Source organism: Budorcas taxicolor, chromosome 15 (assembly GCF_023091745.1).
Source record: "Budorcas taxicolor isolate Tak-1 chromosome 15, Takin1.1, whole genome shotgun sequence".
NCBI classification, from domain to species: Eukaryota; Metazoa; Chordata; class Mammalia; order Artiodactyla; family Bovidae; genus Budorcas; species Budorcas taxicolor.
This window is the reverse complement of record NC_068924.1, coordinates 79,534,531-79,555,712: the sequence shown is the minus strand read 5'-3', so window position 1 is coordinate 79,555,712 and position 21,182 is coordinate 79,534,531. Positions and strand designations below refer to the sequence as shown.

The window sequence follows — 21,182 nt, the reverse complement described above, 5'->3', positions numbered from 1 at the left end:
GATGTCTTGTGGCTGACTAGTTTGAAACCTTATTAAGGACATTGGTCTATTCATTTATCCTGGATGCTTTTTTAACTAAAATATTTAATTCATGTATTAGAATATACATATGTGTGTAATAGACTTCTATTTCTTTGGTTAAATGCTAAACTGTTAATTTAGCATTTAATTTAAATGCTAAATTTGAAAATAAAATGTTGTACTATTAAATAAAAGTATACGATTTGGAGGAGCATGTCTTATCAAGAGAAAAGTATAGCATTTTAAATACATTAATATTTATATCTTGACTGAGTCATTTGATAGAACCAACATGCTCATTTTTACAATTTTCAAAGGATAATGTATCCAGAGTGTAAGAGAAACAGAGGAAATGAAAAGTAGTTAAAACCCAAGATTTTTTGGAAACATTTCTTTATTTATCTGGCTTAGCTGTGGGTCTTAGTTGCAGCACCCTGCATCTTTGCTTGTGGTGTAGGGATCGGTAGTTGTGGCATGTGGGTTTAGTTGTCCTGTGCCATTTGGGATTTAGTTCCCTGACCATGGATTGAACCCACGTCCCCTGCATTGTAAGACAGATTCTTAACCACTGGACCACTAGAGAAGCCCCTTAAACACAAGATTTTGATGCTGAGCATGCTCGCTTCTATTAGAGTTTCACTTCTAGATCCTCTTTCTACAGAGGTAGGAAGTATACATACGCATGATTTGTATGTATTCATCAGTTCAGTTCAGTCGCTCAGTCGTGTCCGATTCCTTGTGACCCCATGGACTACAGCACGCCAGGCCTCCCTGTCCATCACCAACTCCTGGGGCTTGCTCAAACTCATGTCCATGGAGTGATGCCATCCAACTATCTCATCCTCTGTCATCCCCTTCTCCTCCTGGCTTCAATCTTTCCCAGCATCAGGGTCTTTTCCAATGAGTCAGTTTTTCACATCAGATGGCCAAAGTACTGAAATTTCAGCTTCAGCATCAGTCTTTCCAATGAATATTCAGGACTGATGTCCTTTAGGATGGACTTGTTGAATCTCCTTGCTGTCCAAGGGACTCTCAAGAGTCTTCTCCAACACCACAGTTCAAAAGCATCAATTCTTCAGCACTCAGCTTTCTTTATAGCCTAACTTTCACATCGATACAGGACTACTGGAAAAACCACAGCTTTGACTAGACAGACCTTTGATGGCAAAGTAATGTCTCTCCTTTTTAATATGCTGTCTAGGTTGATCATAGCTTTTCTTCCAAAGAGCAAGTGTCTTTTAATTTTGTGGTTGCAGTCATCATCTTCAGTGATTTTGGAGCCCCCAAAAATAAAGTTTCTCACTGTTTCCACTGTTTCCCCATCTATTTCCCATGAAGTGATGGGACCAGATGCCATGATCTTAGTTTTCTGAATGTTGAGTTTTAAGCCAGTTTTTTCACTCTCCTCTTTCTCTTTCATCAAGAGGCTCTTTAGTTCTTCTTCACTTTCTGCCATAAGGGTGGTGTCATCTGTGTACCTGAGGTTATTGATATTTTGCCCAGTGATCTTGATTCCAGCTTGTGCTTCATCCAGCCCAGCATTTCTCATGATGTACTCTGCATAGGAGTTAAATAAGCAGGGTGACAATATACAGCCTTGACGTGCTCCTTTCCCAATTTGGAACCAGTCTGTTGTTCCATGTCCAGTTCTGTTACTTCCCGACCTGCATACAGATTCCTCAAGAGGTAGGTCAGGTGGTCTGGTATTCCCATCTCTCTCAGAATTTTCCACAGTTTGTTGTGATCCACACAGTCAAAAGCTTTGGCATAATAAAGTAGAAGTAGATGTTTTTTTGGAACTCTCTTACTTTTTCTATGATCCAGCAGATTTTGGCAATTTGATCTCTGGTTCCTCTGCCTTTTCTAAATCCAATTTGGACATCTGGAAATTCACAGTTCACATACTATTGAAGCCTGGCTTGGAGAATTTTCAGCATTACTTTGCTAGCATGTGAGATGAGTGCAGTTGTGTGGTAGTTTGAGCATTCTTTGGCATTGCCATTTTGGGGGATTGGAATGAAAACTGACATTTTCCAGTCCTGTGGCCACTGCTGAGTTTTCCAAATTTGCTGGCCTATTGAGTGCAGCACTTTCACAGCATCATCTTTTAGAATTTGAAATAGTTCCTGGAATGCAAAAGTAGGAAGTCAAGAAATACCTGAAGTAACAGACAAATTTAGCCTTGGAGTAGAGAATGAAGCAGGGCAAAGGCTAACAGAGTTTTGCCAAGGGAACATACTGGTCACAGCAAACACCCTCTTCCAACAGCATAAAAGGAGACTCTACAAGTGGACATCACCTGATGGCCAATACCAAAATCAGATTGATTATATTCTGTGCAGCCAAAGATGGAGAAGCTCTATATATATACATTTTTACTATAAAGCAAACAGTTGTTCCAAATTTTGACATATGTGCAGAAATAGCTGGAGGAGAATGAGAGGAAAAGGAAGGGAACTCCTGATGACAGTTTTCCTTGTTCTCTGTCATTGTATTAGAAGGTTTCTATGTATGCTTAACTTTAATATTTATATCTTTGTGAAATAAGTATACTGGATATTATATGGATGGGACTTTTAACAGGAATGGAACTGGGATTCAAGGACCAAATAATATTCCCCAAACCAACTCCATCTAAGTTGCTAGTTGATCACGCTTCTCTGTACATTCTAGGGAAATTACTAAGGTCCATGCTGTACCCTTGGGTAGATAGTCTCTGGGTATCTTCTCCTAAATGATTATAATACGCTTATAGTCAGACAAATTGTTCCTTCTAGTTCTTCTCTTGTTTCCATATTTTCTCGCTTTTTCTCTCTCTTGTCTCTCTCCCTCTTCTCTCTCCCATTCCCTCATTCAATGTTTAAATGAGTTTCTGATTGTGACTTATACTTTGTTAGTACTATAATATGATCACATTTTATATTTATAGCATTTTTATTGCTTTATACTTTTATCAATACAATCCATTATCTGCTATGTTAGCTCTAAGCGCATTAATAGCACTAATAATAACAGCAGTACTATGAGGAATAGTAGATTTCTATACTACTAGGGCTTAATGGACTCCACTCATCTAATTTAAACGGGGAAAATGTTATTATTCTGATTGTTTGGATGAGAAAAGTGACTCTCAGAAAAGTAATTTGAACTGCATATTTAAAAGGACAATTATGATTATGGATTTTAGACAATTCTGCATGTTTTCTAACATCATTTGAGAGCTGGAAATAAAAGAAAGAATAATAACTGGTCATCTTTCTGCAACACACAATCTGAAAAGGAAACCAAGAAATCTTGGAAATCAAATACATATTAATAAAATATGCAGAGATTAAAGAACATACTTTTATTTTTTGTAGCAATATTTTTTATTTTATTTTATTTATTTACTTTTTGGAGGCTAATTACTTTACAATATTGTATTGGTTTTGCCATACATTGACATGAATCCTCCATGGGTGTACATGTGTCCCCCATCCTGAAGCCCTCTCCCACCTCCCTACCCATCCCATCCCTCTGCACCATCGCAGTGCACCAGCCGTGAGTACCCTGTATCCTGCATCGAACCTGGACTGGTGATCCATTTCACATATGAAAATATACATGTTTTCAATGCAGAACGTACTTTTTAACAATGGATCAAAGAATAAATCTCAGGAGAAATTTTAAGATATTTTGGGCTAAATGAAAATGATAACACAATTTATCAGAATTTGTGGGATACAGAAGTAGTGGTATTTAGAAGGAAATTTACAGCATTGATTGTATATACTGGGGAATAAAAGATTTAAAATGCATAATCTAAGCTTCCACCTTAGGAAACAAGAAAAGAAGAACAAATTAAATCCAAAGTAATCAGACAAAAATAAATAATAAGAATTAGAGCAGGAATCTGGTGGCTCAGATGGTAAAGAATCTGCCTGCAATGCAGGAGACCCAGCTTCAATCCCTGGGTCAGAAAGATCCCCTGGAGAAGGAAATGGCAACACACTCCAGTATCCTTGCCTGGGGAATCCCATGGACAGAGGATCCTGGTGGGCTACAGTCTGTGGGGCCATGAAGAGTCAGACATGACCAAGTGACTAACACTTTAGGAGCAGAAATCAATGAAAGTGAAAACAGGAAATCAAGAAGAGAAAATCAATGAAACTAAGAGCTATTTCTTATAACAGATTGATAAAATCAATAAGCATCAAACCAGGCTTACTAAAACACAAAGAAAGAGGACACAAATTAGTCACATCAGAAATGAAAGCTGGGATATCATTTCAGATTCTACGGGCATTAGAATGATAATGAAAGAATAGTAGGAAGAACTCTGCATACAGATTTGGTTACCTAGATGAAACTGATAATTCCTTGAAAGCCACAGTTTGCCAAAATCTCACAAGAGGACATAGACAATCTCAACAGGCCTATATTTATTAAAGAAGTTGAACTAGCAATTAACAATTCTCCAAAACAGAAATTTTCAGGCCAGTTTATTGAATTCTACCAAACATTTACAAAAAATTTTACCAATCCTTTGCAATCTTTTTCAGAGGGTAGAAGCAGAGGGAATGTTTCTTAACTCATTCTATGAATCCAACAATACCTTAATAACAAAACCAAACAAAGGTATTACAACCAAAAAAGCCAATATCTTTCATAAACATAGATGTAAAAATCCTCAAAAGATATTTACAGATTAAAGTCAATGGGCAAAAAGAATTATACATCATAGCCACCTGGGATTTATCACAGGCATGCAAGATTGTCTATCATTTGAAAAGCAATTAATGTAATCCATCAAATAAAGAAGCTTAAAGTGCATTATCATATCAATATATAAATAAAAACCTTTTGACAAAATCCAGTATCCACTCATGATGAAAAAGTCTCAGTAAATAAGAACAGAATACTTTGGCCACCTGATGGGAAGAGCCGACTCATTGGAGAAGACCCTGATACTGGGAAAGATTGAAGGCAGGAGGAGAAGGGGGTGACAGAGGATGAGCTGGTTGGATGGCATCATTGACTTAATAGACTTGAGTTTGAGCAAACTCCAGGAGCTAGTGAAGGACAAGGAGGCCTGGTGCACTGCAGTCCACGCACAAAATGTCATACATGACAGAGCAACTTAACAACAAAATAAAAATGATTAGTTCTCTCGACTTGATAAAGACACCTACAAAATGTCTAAGCTAACATTGTACCCAGTGGTGAGAAAACAGATTTCTCACTAAGATCAGGAATGTTCTTTTATATCATTTCTGTTAGCACTGTACTGGAAGTCCTAGCTAATGCAATATGATAAGAAAGTGATGTAAAAGGGAGATAGATTGGGAAGGAAGAAATAGAAACTGTCTTTGTTCACAGATAATGTGATCATTTACGTAGATAATCAAAAAGGATAGACAAAAAACTCTTGGGACTAATAAATGATTAGCAAGGCTATAAGATGCAAGGTTGAGATGCAAAATTTTATCACTTTTCTACCTACTGGCAGTGAGCAAGTGGAATTTGAAATTTAAAATGCAAGATTTTTTATATTAGCACCCCAAAAATGAAATACAGTCATCCTTACATATCAACAGAGGATTGGTTCTAAGGATCACTCAGATACCAAAATATACAGACACTCAAGGCTCTTATATAAAACGGTGTAGCATTTGCATATGCACATCCTTTCATTTACTTTAAATCATATTTAGATTATTTAAAATACCTAATACAATGCAAATGCAATGTAAATAGTTGCTGTCATCTGACAAATGCATTTTGCTTTTTGGAAACTTTTAGAATCTCCTTTGACATATTTTCAATCCAGTGCACTGGTCTGTACAGGGACAATGAGAGCCAAGAGGAGTACCATCAGAGGACCTCCAGGAGGGTGATTTGGAGGAGAAAAGAAATCCATCTGACTACAGATCTAATTTTCCGATTGACTTGTCAGAATTAAGGCACTCATCTCACATGCTAGTAAAGTGATGCTCAAAATTCTCCAAGCCAGGCTTCAGCAATACGTGAACTGTGAACTCCCTGATGTTCAAGCTGGTTTTAGAAAAGGCAGAGGAACCAGAGATCAAATTGCCAACATCTGCTGGATCATGGAAAAAACAAGAGAGTTCCAGAAAAACATCTATTTCTGCTTTATTGACTATACCAAAGCCTTTGACTGTGTGGATCACAATAAACTGTGGAAAATTCTGAAAGAGATGGGAATACCAGACCACCTAACCTGCCTCTTGAGAAATGTGTATGCAGGTCAGGAAGCAACAGTTAGAACTGGACATGGAACAACAGACTGGTTCCAAATAAGAAAAGGAGTACGTCAAGGCTGTATATTGTCCCCCTGCTTATTCAACTTCTATGCAGAGTACATCATGAGAAATGCTGGACTGGAAGAAACACAAGCTGGAATCAAGATTGCCAGGAGAAATATGAATAACCTCAGATATGCAGATGACACCACCCTTACGGCAGAAAGTGAAGAGAAACTAAAAAGCCTCTTGATGAAAGTGAAAGAGGAGAGCGAAAAAGTTGGCTTAAAGCTCAACATTCAGAAAACGAAGATCATAGCATCTGGTCCCATCACTTCATAGGAAATAGATGGAGAAACAGTGGAAACAGTGTCAGACTTTATTTTTGGGGGCTCCCAAATCACTGCAGATGGTGACTGCAGCCATGAAATTAAAAGATGCTTACTCCTTGGGAGAAAAGTTATGATCAACCTAGATAGCATATTCAAAGGCAGAAACATTACTTTGCCGACTAAGGTCAGTTTAGTCAAGGCTATGGTTTTTCCTGGGGTCATATATGGATGTAAGAGTTGGACTGTGAAGAAGGCTGAGCGCCGAAGAATTGATGCTTTTGAACTTTGGTGTTGGAGAAGACTCTTGAGAGTCCCTTGGACTGCAAGGAGATCCAACCAGTCCATTCTGAAGGAAATCAACCTTGGGATTTCTTTGGAAGGAATGATGCTAAAGTGGAAACTCCAGTACTTTGCCCACCTCATGCAAAGAGTTGACTCATTGGAGAAGACTCTGATGCTGGGAGGGATTGGGGGCAGGAGAAGGGGATGATCGAGGATGAGATGGCTGGATGGCCTAACGGACTCGATGGATGTGAATCTGGGTGAACTCCGGGAGATGGTGATGGACAGGGAGGCCTGGCTTGCTGCGATTCATGGGGTCACAATGAGTTGGACATGACTGAGCGACTGAACTGAACTGAACTGATTTTCTCTCTCTGACACGCATCATATTTGTCTGCCCTTGGTAAACTTGGGAAAGCACAGATATTATTTATCAACTTCTTAACATTTCTAGTAGCCTAACATTTAGTTGTGGCACATAAAAGAATGGAAAGGACACAAACATAATAAAAATGTGACAGATAAAAAAATTAATTTTTAGAAATATATTTCAAGTATCAAAAATCAAACTAAATGTAATTTTTGTTCTCTTGATCTTAATTTTTTTAATGGGAGAAGAAAAGATATCAAGAATGCAAATATATGCATGTGCTATTCAACATATCAAATTATGTCCCTGCACACAGTATAACTGTTTCTTCTTTATATCAGGTGGGGTGAGGAGACGGGATTGCACACAGCTGGGCACCACAGGTGCCGTATTCTCCTGAGGGATGCGCTGGTACAATTCTCTTCTTTTTCTCGTTCATTAGTCTCTGAAATCCCATCTTGACTCCACTTCACATTGTCTTAAAAGGACCAGACTGTAGGCAGATCCCATTTGGTCATCACTGATTGAAATAGATGTTTATACTTTTAGTATATACCAGCTTCTTCCCAGACTGAATATTTGCAGTGCGTCTGAAACTACAGGTAAGAAAAGCACTGCAAGATAAAAGTTAAATTTATTCATGTTGAAAAAGTTAAACCCTTCTTAAGATATTTTATAAAATTTACTTTCATCTGTTACAGGAAAAAAAAATTGCAAAGTGTGTGGGAGAGAGAATTTTATTATCTCCATATCACAAATAAAATGAAGATCCACAGACAGTAAATACTTTTCCGAGTACCCAGAAAAATCTGCAGTGGGTGTAATACTTAAATCCAGGCTTCTAGCTCAGGGATAATGATCTTTTCTTCATCTCTTCAGCTTCAAGGAACTTGAAATTTTGTGACCATTACATAAAAAAGGATTTCTCCTGCATTATTTATACGTTCTTCTAAGGCTGAATTTCTGATTTCAGATCCGCATTTCAGTATTGTCTTTCCCTTCTTTTCAACAGCAAGGTAAGGGTCTATATTCAATATACACTTCTAATGAAGTGTAATTCATGCAGTTAATGTAATTAAAATGCAATTGATGCAGAAGCAGTGAAAAACCTACATGTTCTGAGTCTTTGACCTCGTACCTGGTTGTTTGAGCACCTTTTCTGAAACACTGGCATAAGTGTAGAATTCAAATGCATAGCATTTTAACCAGCAGAGAGTAGATTAATATTATGAAATTCCATGCTGCTTTCCTTGAGCTGTGCTTAGTGGCTGGGTCGTATCCGAGTCTTTGCGACCCCGTAGACTGTGGCCCACCAGGTACCTCTGTCCATGGGGATTCTCCAGGCAAGAATACTGGCAGAGGTTGCCATGCCCTCCTCCAGGCTGCTTTCCTTAAGTGGAAAGACCTACGATGGGCTTCCCCAGTGGCTTGGCCATAAAGAAGCCGCCTGCTTTACAGGAGACTCAGGAGCTGTGGGTTCCATCCCTGACTGGGGAAGATCCCCCTGGAGGAGGTCATGGCTACCCACTCGAGTATACTTGCCTGGAAAATCCCGTGGACAGAGGAGCCTGAAGAGCTACAGTCCATAGGCTTGCAAAGAGTCAGACACGACTGAAGCTACTGAGCAAGCACTCATGGAAAGACCTACAACAGACGACAGGCTGATTGAGTGGGTTGCAAATTCTTTTTGTTTGTCACATGTTAACTTGTTACTGAAGGGACAGATAGCCAAACAGGGTGCAATGGCACTTCTTTAAAAACCAGAAAGTTGTTGGTACATCATGAAAGTACCAAGATCCTTACTGCGTTTTCACTATCATTTCCTCACAATCTCACCCTTCCACTACTTGCTTATCTAGAAAAAAAAAATCTGTCAATGCAGTGATTAAATGTACAGGCACTGGAATCAGTTAGCCTTGAGTTTGTATGCTGGATAGCTCATACGATTTGTAAAATTTTAAGAAGTCACATTTTAACTGTAAATTAGATTGTGTGTGTGAGAGTGTGTGTATGTCCATGTAGTCTGAATCTCTCTGCTAATGTTTATTTGTTTATCTGTCATCTGTTATCAGTACCATCTGTCATGTGTATATCTACCCCTCCATCTATGAAACAAACTACAATAAGCAGCAAATTTAAGCTGTCCACTAACTTCGGGAGATCTGTTCGTCATCACAGAACACAGCGGTGTGTGTGTGTGTGTAGATATGGAGATGTATGTCTATATGTGTACACCTTATTTTACTGTGTGGGTGAGGTTTTGACAAACACAAATAATTTAAGGGGCAGACACGTACAATAATGTGTTTCAGGGCTGAAAGGAAGATGGTAGAGAACGGTGGTTACCAAGAATGGGTTCCTTTCTCCAATCCCCTTTTAGAATATGAAGATTTGTGTTTGCTCATAAACAGATATACAGGTTAGTATCACCCTCAAAACTATGACTTTTCACCCCTCCACACCTCAGTATCTATTTTCCAGCTGACTGTTGTTAGGAATGACAGCAAGACTGAGTCTAAGATAGGAGAGCACTTTCAGCACAAGCTAAACTGCGGATCTCAAGAAAGACATTCACAAAAAGAGGATCTGAAGATGCCTGAGTTCTCATCTAACATGATTGACCCAGCCAAGAGGACAGACTGAGAAATACGGGGTGAAGCAAACTATGCGAGTGGACAGTATGTAGGAAAAGGCACCTTAAAGACTAAGGTTATCGGACTTCAAAGCCCACCCGTCTGCGTCCGTCACCTGAATTTCCTAAACCAACCTAGAGACCCGCTGACCTATGCTAACCCATAATATTACGGCTAGCACTCATCAGAACTGTGTTCCAGGCCCCCATGGTGCTGTTTCATGCATCATTTCTTTTCATTTTTACAATGATCATTTAAGGTGGGTCTCAACACCACCTTCATTGTCTGACAGATAAAATGAGACGCAGGGATAAGCTAGGGTCAGTGTCTCCTGGGTAGTAAATGGTAGGCCTGCTCTGTCTAACACATGTTTTCTCAGAGTAAAGCTTCCCTGCCCACTGCTGTATCTTCTCTTCAGACCTGGCTTTGTTTGTTATGCATATAACTCTAATGCTGCGTTTAGCCCACATCTAAATGGGCTTATCTACTGTGCATTTATTTGTGAGTAAATCAACCGTACTCCTCTATGTGTTAAATTCAGAATTATAAAGATAACTAAATGTAAACTGAATGAAGGGAAAATCAATTCAAATTTTTTAATGGCATTTAGGTTGAGAACCACTCACAGTCTAAAGCTTGGCTTCATTCATTAATAGCATAACATCTGCATAACCTTGAGTAAATTATTCCATCTCTTTGTTGTCAACTTGCCACATATACCAATGAGAAAAATAACTAATCAATCATAGAACTGATAAGAGAATGAAAGGAATATGTACACATAAAGCATCGAATAAGTGAGCACTATAGAAGTGTAAACTATTAGAAGACTCAAAATAACTGATTTAGGAGATGGATTCACTGTCGGCATATGAACTTAGAAAACTTCAGTTCTAGCTGCAACCCAGTTTACTCATATATAGAAACAAGAACTTGAGAAGGTGATCCTTGAAGACCCTCCCTCTTCAAATGTCTGCTACTGTATAAATAAGGTATCACTACACTGCGCTGTCATGCCTATGTTACCAAAATGGTAAACACTGACGAAAAACTGATTGTTCTAATGAAACGATACGTGTGCATCTCAGCTTCCGTGCAACTGCCTTTTGTTCACCCACGTGTTATTTCTCTTTGCCACAGAGCATCTTGTGACTCTCAAATCACTTTCATGGAAAATAATACAGAGGGAGCTGGCTTCATCCTGCTCGGACTCACAGATGACCCACAGCTGCAGGTCCCTCTATTCATAACCTTCACCTTTGTTTACCTCCTCACTCTGACTGGGAACCTGGGGATGACCACGTTGATCCTGCTGGACTCCCGTCTCCACATCCCTATGTACTTTTTCCTCAGTAACCTGTCTCTCGTGGACTCCTGTTACTCCTCCACCATCACCCCGAAGGTGATGGCTGGGCTCCTTACAGGAGACAAGACCATCTCCTACCATGCATGTGCCGCTCAGATGTTCTTTTTTGTAGCCTTTGCCACTGTGGAAAATTACCTGTTGGCCTCAATGGCTTATGACCGCTACGCAGCAGTGTGCAAACCCCTACATTACACCACCACCGTGACCACAAGTGTGTGTGCACATCTGGCCACAGGCTCTTGCATCTTTGGTATTTTGACTGCTGCTATTGATGTTGGGGACACATTCTATCTCTCTTTTTGTACATCCAATGTCGTCCATCACTTTTTCTGTGATATTCCAGCAGTCATGTCTCTGACTTGTTCAGATAAAGACATTAATGAGCTGATTGTTTTTCTTATTTCAAGCTTTAATATCTTCTTTGCACTTCTTGTTATTCTGATTTCCTACTTGCTCATATTTATCACCGTTTTGAAGCTGCAGTCAGGTAAAGGATACCAGAAGGTTTTATCCACCTGTGCGTCCCACCTTGTTGCAGTCTCCATATTTTACGGGACCGTCATCTTCATGTACTTACAGCCCAGTTCCAGCCACTCCATGGACACAGACAAAATTGTATCTGTGTTCTATACGATGCTCATCCCCATGCTGAACCCCGTGGTCTATAGCCTAAGGAACAGAGAAGTCAAGAGTGCATTCAAGAAGGTTATTGAGAAGGCAAAGTATTCTCTAGGTTTAACCTTTTAATGGAGTGAAATGCACAGAAGTTATTTCATCTTTCTTAGACCTACTGTATGTCATAACTCAATGTTCACAGCCATGTAGGGACTCGAACATAAAATTTAGTCAAATATTGTTTATTTCTTTAGTTTTGGAACAGGTCCAAGCATTCAAAATTCAGAAACATGAAAATCATTTTGAATGTGAAGTCAAGTGGGCCTTAGAAAGCATCACTACGAACAAAGCTAGTGGAGGTGATGGATTTCCAGTTGAGCTATTTCAAATCCTGAAAGAGGATGCTGTGAAACTGCTGCACTCAATATGCCAGCAAATTTGGAAAACTCAGCAGTGGCCACAGGACTGGAAAAGGTCAGTTTTCATGCCAATCCCAAAGAAAGGCAATGCCAAAGAATGCTCAAACTACCACACAATTGCACTCATCTCACATGCTAGTAAAGTAATGCTCAAAATTCTCCAAGCCAGGCTTCAGCAATACGTGAACCATGAACTCCCTGATGTTCAGTCTGGTTTTAGAAAAGGCAGAGGAACCAGAGAGCAAATTGCCAACATCCGCTGGATCATGGAAAAAGCAAGAGAGTTCCAGAAAAACATCTATTTCTGCTTTATTGACTATGCCAAAGCCTTTGACTGTGTAGATCACAAGAAACTGTGGAAAATTCTGAAAGACATGGGAATACCACACCACCTAACATGCCTCTTGAGAAATCTGTATGCAGGTCAGGAAGCAACAGTTAGAACTGGACATGGAACAACAGACTGGTTCCAAATAGGAAAAGGAGTACGTCAAGGCTGTATATTGTCACCCTGCTTATTTAACTTCTATGCAGAGTACATCATGAGAAATGCTGGACTGGAAGAAACACAAGCTGGAATCAAGATTGCCAGGAGAAATATGAATAACCTCAGATATGCAGATGACACCACCCTTATGGCAGAAAGTAAAGAGGAGATAAAAGGCCTCTTGATGAAAGTCAAAGAGAAGAGTGAAAAAGTTGGCTTAACGCTCAACATTCCGAAAACTGAGATCATGGCATCCGGTCCCATCACTCCAAGGGAAATAGATGGGGAAACAGTGTCAGACTTTAATTTTTTGGGGTCCAAAATCACTGCAGATGGTGATTGCAGCCATGAAATTAAAAGACACTTACTTCTTGGAAGAAAAGTTATGACCAACCTAGATAGCATATTCAAAAGCAGAGACATTACTTTGCCGACTAAGGTCCGTCTAGTCAAGGCTATGGTTTTTCCTGTGGTCATGTATGGATGTGAGAGTTGGACTGTGAAGAAGGCTGAGTGCCTAAGAATTGATGCTTTTGAACTGTGGTGTTGGAGAAGACTCTTGAGAGTCCCTTGGACTGCAAGGAGATCCAACCAGTCCATTCTGAAGGAGATCAGCCCTGGGATTTCTTGGAAGGAATGATGCTAAAGCTGAAACTCCAGTACTTTGGCCACCTCATGCAAAGAGTTAACTCATTGGAGAAGACTTTGATGCTGGGAGGGATTGGGGGCAGGAGGAGAAGGGGACGACCCAGGATGAGATGGCTGGATGGCATCACTGACTCGACTGACTTGAGTCTGAGTGAACTCCAGGAGATGGTGATGGACAGGGAGGCCTGGCTTGCTGCGATTCATGGGGTCACAAAGAGTCGGACACGACTGAGCGACTGAACTGAACTGAACTGAACTGAAATGTGGCTTTTGATACATTTTAATAAGATTAAATAATAACATCATCTTAGAAGTTAATGTTTGAGTTGTTACTGAGGGTTTTGGTAAGAGAAAGCATGTTCACATGGCATTTCCAAAAGATAAATAGTCACGTTAGACTAAAAGTGGAGAAAATATTAAGACTTTTTTTACATTAACTTTATGACTACCGTCTCTCTACATTATGTTAAAAATAGTGCAGTGATATTATTAAGGTTATTTTCTTTCATCTTTTCTTTTTTTCAGAAATGCTTTGAAGTGGCTGATTTCACCATAATACTTAAGCTGAGCTATCACCTTGTCTTATCAGTCTCCTGCCCACTCACCCCCGTTTCCTCACACTGATTTCTTGCCATTCCTGGACAGTGCCGTGCATGCCCCTGCCTCAGAAGCTTTGTATTTGTCCTTTTCTCTGCCTGGAATACTTCTCAAATCATTCCATATTGCTTGTTAAATGTTATCTGTTTAAGGAAGTCGTTTAGACCTTCCCTGGACTACTTTATAAATTAGTCACTTCACTCTCTCTAAGGCTTCTTCCTTAGCCTGCCTTATTCTTCACAGTTGCCATCAACACTCAGTTCTTTTATCTGCTCACCTGTTCATCTATATCCCTCAACTTGAGTGGAAGCTCCCTGTGAGCTCTAGCTTAATCTTGTAATTTAACTGGAAATAAAACTTGGAATCTTAAATTAAAAGTCATTTTGTTTAGCACTAACAACTCATTAAATTTCAAGTTGTGTTGGTGGAAATAAGTCATAAAAACTCTATAAACTTCAAGAGAGAGAAGGCACCCTAACAACCACTTGATAATGACTTCAAATTTTGTAATAAATTGACATTGCCTGTCACAACAAATATTTGACACATGAAGCAAAAGTATCTGGAAAACCAAAAAGCTATCTTCAAATACAATTACTGTCTTGATCCAGAGGAATTTTCCAAAGTTTATTGTTTATGTTGTCATCGTTTTTCTTCTTATTGTTTCTGCGGATTTTGAATAATAAGCATAATATTACTATGATGATGAATACATAGATAGACAGGTAGATAAATTTAGATAGATAGCATATTTATTAGACAGTTTTTGCCTTCCAGGAATTGTGATATTTGCTATTTCTTGTTGTTTCTGTTTAGTCACTAAGTCACGTCTGACTTTTTGCACCCCGTGGACTGGATAGCCCACCAGGTTCCTCTGTCTATGGGATTTTCCAGCCAAGAATACTAGAGTGGTTTGCTGCTTCCTTCTCCAAGGGAGCTTCCTGACCCAGGGATTGAACCCACATCTCCTGCATTGATAGGCAGATTCTTTACCACTGAGCCACCAGGGAAGCCCATGCTTGATATTTGCTTTAGGACTTATCTAATTTAATACTCTCCAGAACTCTGTGAGGCATGTTCTGCTACTATCCCTGTTTACAGGTAGATGAGGCACCTGAGACTTAAAGCTGAGTAATTGTCCCAAGGTCAGCAAGCACGGGCTAGAGTGGGGATCCTTACCTGAGCTCTTCATTGTCATTAACACAGTCTTGCTGTGATCTCCTACCTATCCTATATAATCACTCAATCTGAAATTTACTGCTATTGCATTTTTCTTTTTCCTTTTACGTAGTAAAGATAAAAGTTCAATCTGTAGAGATAGGAAGCCATCCACACCATACGTTTTGTAGCCCTGATGTGCTAGTACTTTGTAACGTGTGCAGCACATGCAACTCACATACTCGTAGTTGTGTGTGAGAAAATGAAGTACCTAGATTAAATGGATAGCATCTTTTGAATTCTAGAAGCTTTATTATGAGGACATAAAAATTTTAGAAAAGCGTTGAGTGGACATGTGCAAGAGAAAACATCGAGGAAAACCACACTGGTGACCATGAGATCTGGATTCGCAAATCAGCCTTTGTTTTCTTTTTCTTGCCTTATTGCACTGGCTTGAACCATCAATACAAGGTTTATTTGTTTTTTATTCCAAATTTGGCCACCTGATGTGAAAAACTGACTCCCTGGAAAAGACTCTGATGCTGGGAAAGATTGAAGGCAGGAGAAGGGGACGACAGAGGATGAAATGGTTGGATGGCATCACCAACTCAATGGACATGAGTTTGAGCAAGCTCGGGGAGTTAGTGATGGACAGGGAAGCCTGGCGTGTGGCAGTCCATGGGGGTCGCAAACAGTTGGAAATGACTCAGTGACTGAACTGAACTTAATCCAAATTCGCTACCATGAGTTCTCCTTGGGTACTTCTTTCTGAGCCTATGGGATATAATTTTGTATACATGTCTTAGTTAATATTTTTATTTATTAACTTAATTTTTCTAGTTTTATTGAGATGTACCTAACACATGACAGAAATTTAGAGCATACAAAGTGATTTGATATATGTATATATAGTGAAATGATTGCTACAATTACTTAACATTCATCACCTGACATAGTTATATAAAATTTTTTCCTTGTGATGAGAACGTGTAAGATGTAGTCTGTTCAGTTCATTTGCTCAGTTGTGTCCAACTCTTTGCGACCCCATGAATTGCAGCACGCCAGGCCTCCTTGTCTATCACCAGCTCCCAGAGTTCACCCAAACCCATGTCCATCGAGTCAGTGATGCCATCCAGCCATCTCATCCTCTGTCGTCCCCTTCTCCTCCTGCCCCCAATCCCTCCTGGCATCAGTCTTTTCCAATGAGTCAACTCTTCGCATGAGGTGGCCAAAGTTAGCAACTTTCGAATACACAGAACAGTATCGCTAACTGCAGTCACCATGTTGCACATTAGGTCCCAGGACTTATTTGTCTTACAGCTGGAAGCCTGTGCCTTTTGACTACCCCCACCCCAGCTCCCTCACCCTTCACCCTCACCTCCAGTGCCCCCACCCTCTATCCCTTGCCTCTGGAAGCCACAAATACCCATTTCCGTGAGTTTGAGTTTTTTAGATTCTACTTATAAGTGAGATCAGATAATATTTGTCTTTCTCTGGCTGACATATTCACTTCCAATAAAATGTTGAAGAGAAGTGATGAAAATGGAAATCCCCTTCCTGTTCTTGACCTTAGGGACATCTTCCGTCTCTCAGCTTTCATTATGCACAGATGACTTTTTACCAGGTTAAGGGCGTTCCCTCTGATTCCTAGTTCGTTAAGAGTTGGGTTTTTTCCCCCTAAAATCAGGGATGAATACTAGGTTTTGTCCAAAATCAATTTCTGCATCCAGTAGAATGATCAGACAGTTTAATTTTTTGCTTATTAATGTGGTAAATTATACTAATTGCTTTTGAAATGTAAATAGTGTTAATTTTCTCTGAGAGAAAACATACTTGATTGCACTATTCTAATACTTTTATTGTCAAAGAAAGCAGAGGATGTTCCTGAGTATTCTTGGCTGGTTAAAAATGGTCACCAAGGGTATTGCCTAAAGTCATAGGCCAGTTTTAAATGGGATTCGTCGTTCTGAGTCATCTAAATTCCTCTGTTAAAAAGAGACTACAGAGAGAGAGATAAGCCGTGGAAGGAAGACAGAGGCGAAGAAGACATCTGAGATGCTTCCATCTTCTGAGGAATATGTCCTGCAGGGGGCGTTCCCAATCTGAGTTCAGCCCTGAGGATGTAGATCTGGAGGGGAGATGGCCAAGGACGAGAGCAGCGTGGACTGAGGAGGGCAGATGAGGACGTGTGGCTTCAGGAGAGATGGTGGCCCCTGCGGTACTTGAATCAGCTGATTCCCCCCTTTCTTTGGAAGAGCTCTCACGTCCTTCCTCCATGTTCAGGACTCTGCTCTGCCTCCTCCTCCGGGGCTGCTGTCCTCAGCATCCTTTGCTGGCTCCGTGTTTCTGGATGTCAGAGTCATCCAGGACTTAGTCACAGGCCTTCCTCGCCCTCCCTCTGAGGCCACTCCGTGGGTAATTTCTTCCCATCTCATGGCTTTAAGTGCTTGAGGTATTTGAATAAAATTCAAACTCTTCGTCATGACCTCCAATATTCAACCAGGTTGGGCACCAACTGCCTCCAGGACTATACTTACTTCCCTTTCCCCCTAGTCCAATGCACTTACGATCCCTTCAACATATCGGACATGTTCTCATATCAGGATCTTTATTTATTTATTAAAGGATCTGCTCTTCCCTTTTGTTGGAATGTGTTTTTCCAGATCTTGTCATGGCCCACTCCCTAATTTTATTCAATTCTCAGCTCAAATACCTGAAACAAGCCTTCCCCAACCCCTGAATTTCCTTACTTAAAATAGCTGTTCCAACCAGTGACACTATCACCTGACCCTACTTTTCCTATCACAGGCCTTCCTGTCCCGCATATTAAAGCCAGCACTGTAAGTCCATCCCCCAGCTCATGCACAATGAAGCAACAGCCAGGAAAGCAACGGTGCTGCCGTCTTCCCTTTTGACTCACTATGTACTCAAAAAGCATTTGTTTGGTGAAGAAATAACAAATATTTGCTGCTACTTTATACATTAGGTTTTACAAATCATTTCTACTCAATGTATGGATTTTTTCCCCCATATATTTCTCTTGCAATTGTGTTACCTACATTTAGATGGCAGGGTTTTCTATTAATTTATTCACAAAGCTTAAACTTGCTTTTCTCAAGGCTAGCGAACACAAAAGAACAAGAATGTTATAAAATTTGGTTATCTGTCTCTTGCACAAAATATTTATGCTTTCTAAATCTAATGAGATGAATTATTGATTAAATGCCGTCTTTGCTTCTCAAGTCTTAAAATTCCTTAATTTTTTTTTCAGTTTCTCTCTTTAGTTTGTGAGTGCATTAAAGGCATAGACTGTGAATTATTCATTCTTTTAGTCCCAGGGCCAGACTTAGAGCCTGGTGAATAGAAGGTTTATAATAGATGTTCCCTGAAAATGACAGAGGAATGATTCAGGGAAATAAAGAATTTAAGTACAGATTTATGTCTTTCTTCTGTAAAAATTGCCAAGGTTTTCATAAAAGTTTGTGATTCCCTATCTTCTTAATTAGTTGTCTTTTGCGTCCCAAACTTGATCTTAATTTAAATTCTCAAAAAACTCCCAACCTGCACTTAAATATATTTCTAACCAACCAACTTCCCCATTACTCACTGCAGATGGAGTGATATCTTAGAATGAATACACCTTCTGTAGGATCTATAAGACAGAAGTAATAGAGGTCCAGGACAGGTCCACAGGGATGAGGCACAATTCAAATCAAATGAGCAAGATCTGACCATCGTGGTTCTTATTCCATCCAATATGGGCTCGATGGAATCACAATAAAGACAGAAACTTATATCTCTGCCTAACTGATGTTTATGCAACCTAGAAGATTCTGGCATGATGGTTTAGTAGGCAAGACAGGCTTTATTCTTTAAAATTAAATTTAAATAGTGCTTTATTTTTTCCTAGAGTGATAGTCACTGTAAAATGTTAAAATGATATTATTAGTATCATAGTATTAATAGATATAGTATTAATCACTCTACCCCATGAAAAAAACCACAATTTTGGTTACATGCTGCTGTATAACAAACCCAAAATGTAAGGGGCTTAAAATAATAGTAATCATTTGGTTGTTGTGTCTCAGAGTTCTAGGAGTTGACTGAAGGCAATCAGGCAATTTTCACTTAGAGCTGTGAAACCTGACGACATTTTTGCCATCAGTGTTGAGGCTAGGATCAGCTGGAGTCTCACTCCCTCACGTGGCGGGTGCCTGGCAGGGAGACTCAGAGGCTTGTTGGCTGGAACACCCAGGATACCTTGCGCGTCTCTCTCTGACTCTCTGTGGTCTCTCCAGCAGGGTGACCTCAGAGTAGAGGGACTTCTTCCATGCTAATTCAGGCCCCAGAGGTGCATTCTTGAGACAGTGCTACAGGAAAGTGTACAAGGTATTCTAATAGCCTCAGGGATCATGCAGCACCACTCTGGGATCCTCTGTTGGTCAAAGCCAGCCGCACAGTCCTCCAGGCTCAGGGTCAGGGGGAGGGCCTCAGACTCCACCTCTTGATGAGGAAGTAGCCAGTCCTTCAAAAGCACGTGGGATGGAAATGTTGCCGCGTCCATTCTTGGAAAACATACCCTGCCACGGCCGCTGTTAATATTTTGCTCACTATCCTCCCAGGCATCTCCTTCTGCATATTCTGTTTTGCATAAGTGGATTTTAATGATACACGCCTTATTTGTTCTTATTAGATCACTTGTTACATTGCTGGTTAGTAACATGTCTTATCACACAGTGAGTTAGCAGCAGACTTGGGCCAGATCCGAAGCCTCTTGAGGACAAATCTAGGTCTCATGCTGGTCCAGGTGGAATAAAGAAAGCAGAGGTCAAGTGACAGTTCCTGTTGGAGCTATGGGATACGGTGGATTTTGAGGTACTTGAGGAAGAATGTTAAGAGGATGTTTGGTAACCCATAGAGAAGCAGGTGGATTTTACACCTGCTTTTTAGCAGTGTAGTTTGAAGGAATTTGTAACAACTGTCCTCAAAGATGCACTAGCTAAACTATAGGAACTACAGGCACTTCTTATTGTCTAAGTTATGAACAATTTTCACAGAATTCTCTAGTTGCGTAGATTATAATCAGTATGTGTGCTACTGTTGAGAGTCACCATGGGCATCAGGCACTTTGTTTCCAAGACCAGTGCTGTGTGGAAAAGCCCCAGCCCCACAGTGACTGGAATAGGAAGCAGATTTCTGAAAGTTCATCAGAAGTTAAACCATCACATCTATGCCACGAACTCTGAGCAGAATCAGCCATTTGGCAATGGGGACAAAGGAACTCAGATGCTGAGGGCACCACAGGGCGAGCCCTTTTCCCCTGGAGGAGTCTCCTCAGGGCCCCTTTCTTGTCCTTGTTCCTCAGGCTGTAGATGAAGGGGTTCATCATGGGGGTCACCACGGTGAGCAGCACCGCCCCGATCCTGTCGCGTTGTCAGGGTCAGAGGATGAGGGGAAGAAGTAGGCGCCTGCGATGGTCCCGCGGAAGAGGAGCGCGGCTGTCGGGGGGAGCCCCAGGTGGAGGCTTTCCCGCGCCCCCTGCGGGTGAGCGTCTCAGGACAGCCCGCCCGCAGGCGTGGGAGGCGCGGGAGGGCGCAGGGCGGCGCGCCGAGGAGCACAGCGCGCGCCGAGGAGCACCGCGCGCGCCGAGGAGCACAGCGCGCGCGCCGAGGAGCACGCGCGCGCGCCGAGGAGCACAGCGCGCGCGCCGAGGAGCACAGCGCGCGCCGAGGAGCACAGCGCGCGCCGAGGAGCACAGCGCGCGCGCCGAGGAGCACAGCGCGCGCGCCGAGGAGCACAGCGCGCCGGCCTGAGCGGCGGGGCCGAGGCGCAGAAGCAGCGCGGGGGAGCCCTGGCGGCGCAGCGGACCGGGCGGAGGGGCGGAAGGGTGTGAGCCAGGGCGACGGCGTGTCTGAGGACCCGGGACGGCGGGCAGCCAGAGGCAGGGCCGGGGTCCCGTGCGGCCGTCAGTTCAGAGGCGGCCGTGAGCCCCAGAGGAAGTCGTCAGTGACG

At 41.2% G+C, this 21,182-nt stretch overlaps 1 protein-coding gene across 1 annotated transcript; it reads left to right on the top strand.

Annotated features, from left to right (window-relative positions):
• Positions 1–11,045: 11,045 nt before the first annotated feature.
• Positions 11,046–11,993, top strand: LOC128060239 (olfactory receptor 5B3-like). Its single transcript, XM_052652586.1, has one exon. It carries the CDS (start codon positions 11,049–11,051, stop codon positions 11,991–11,993), a length of 945 nt encoding a protein of 314 aa, XP_052508546.1. The 5' UTR covers positions 11,046–11,048.
• Positions 11,994–21,182: the final 9,189 nt, after the last annotated feature.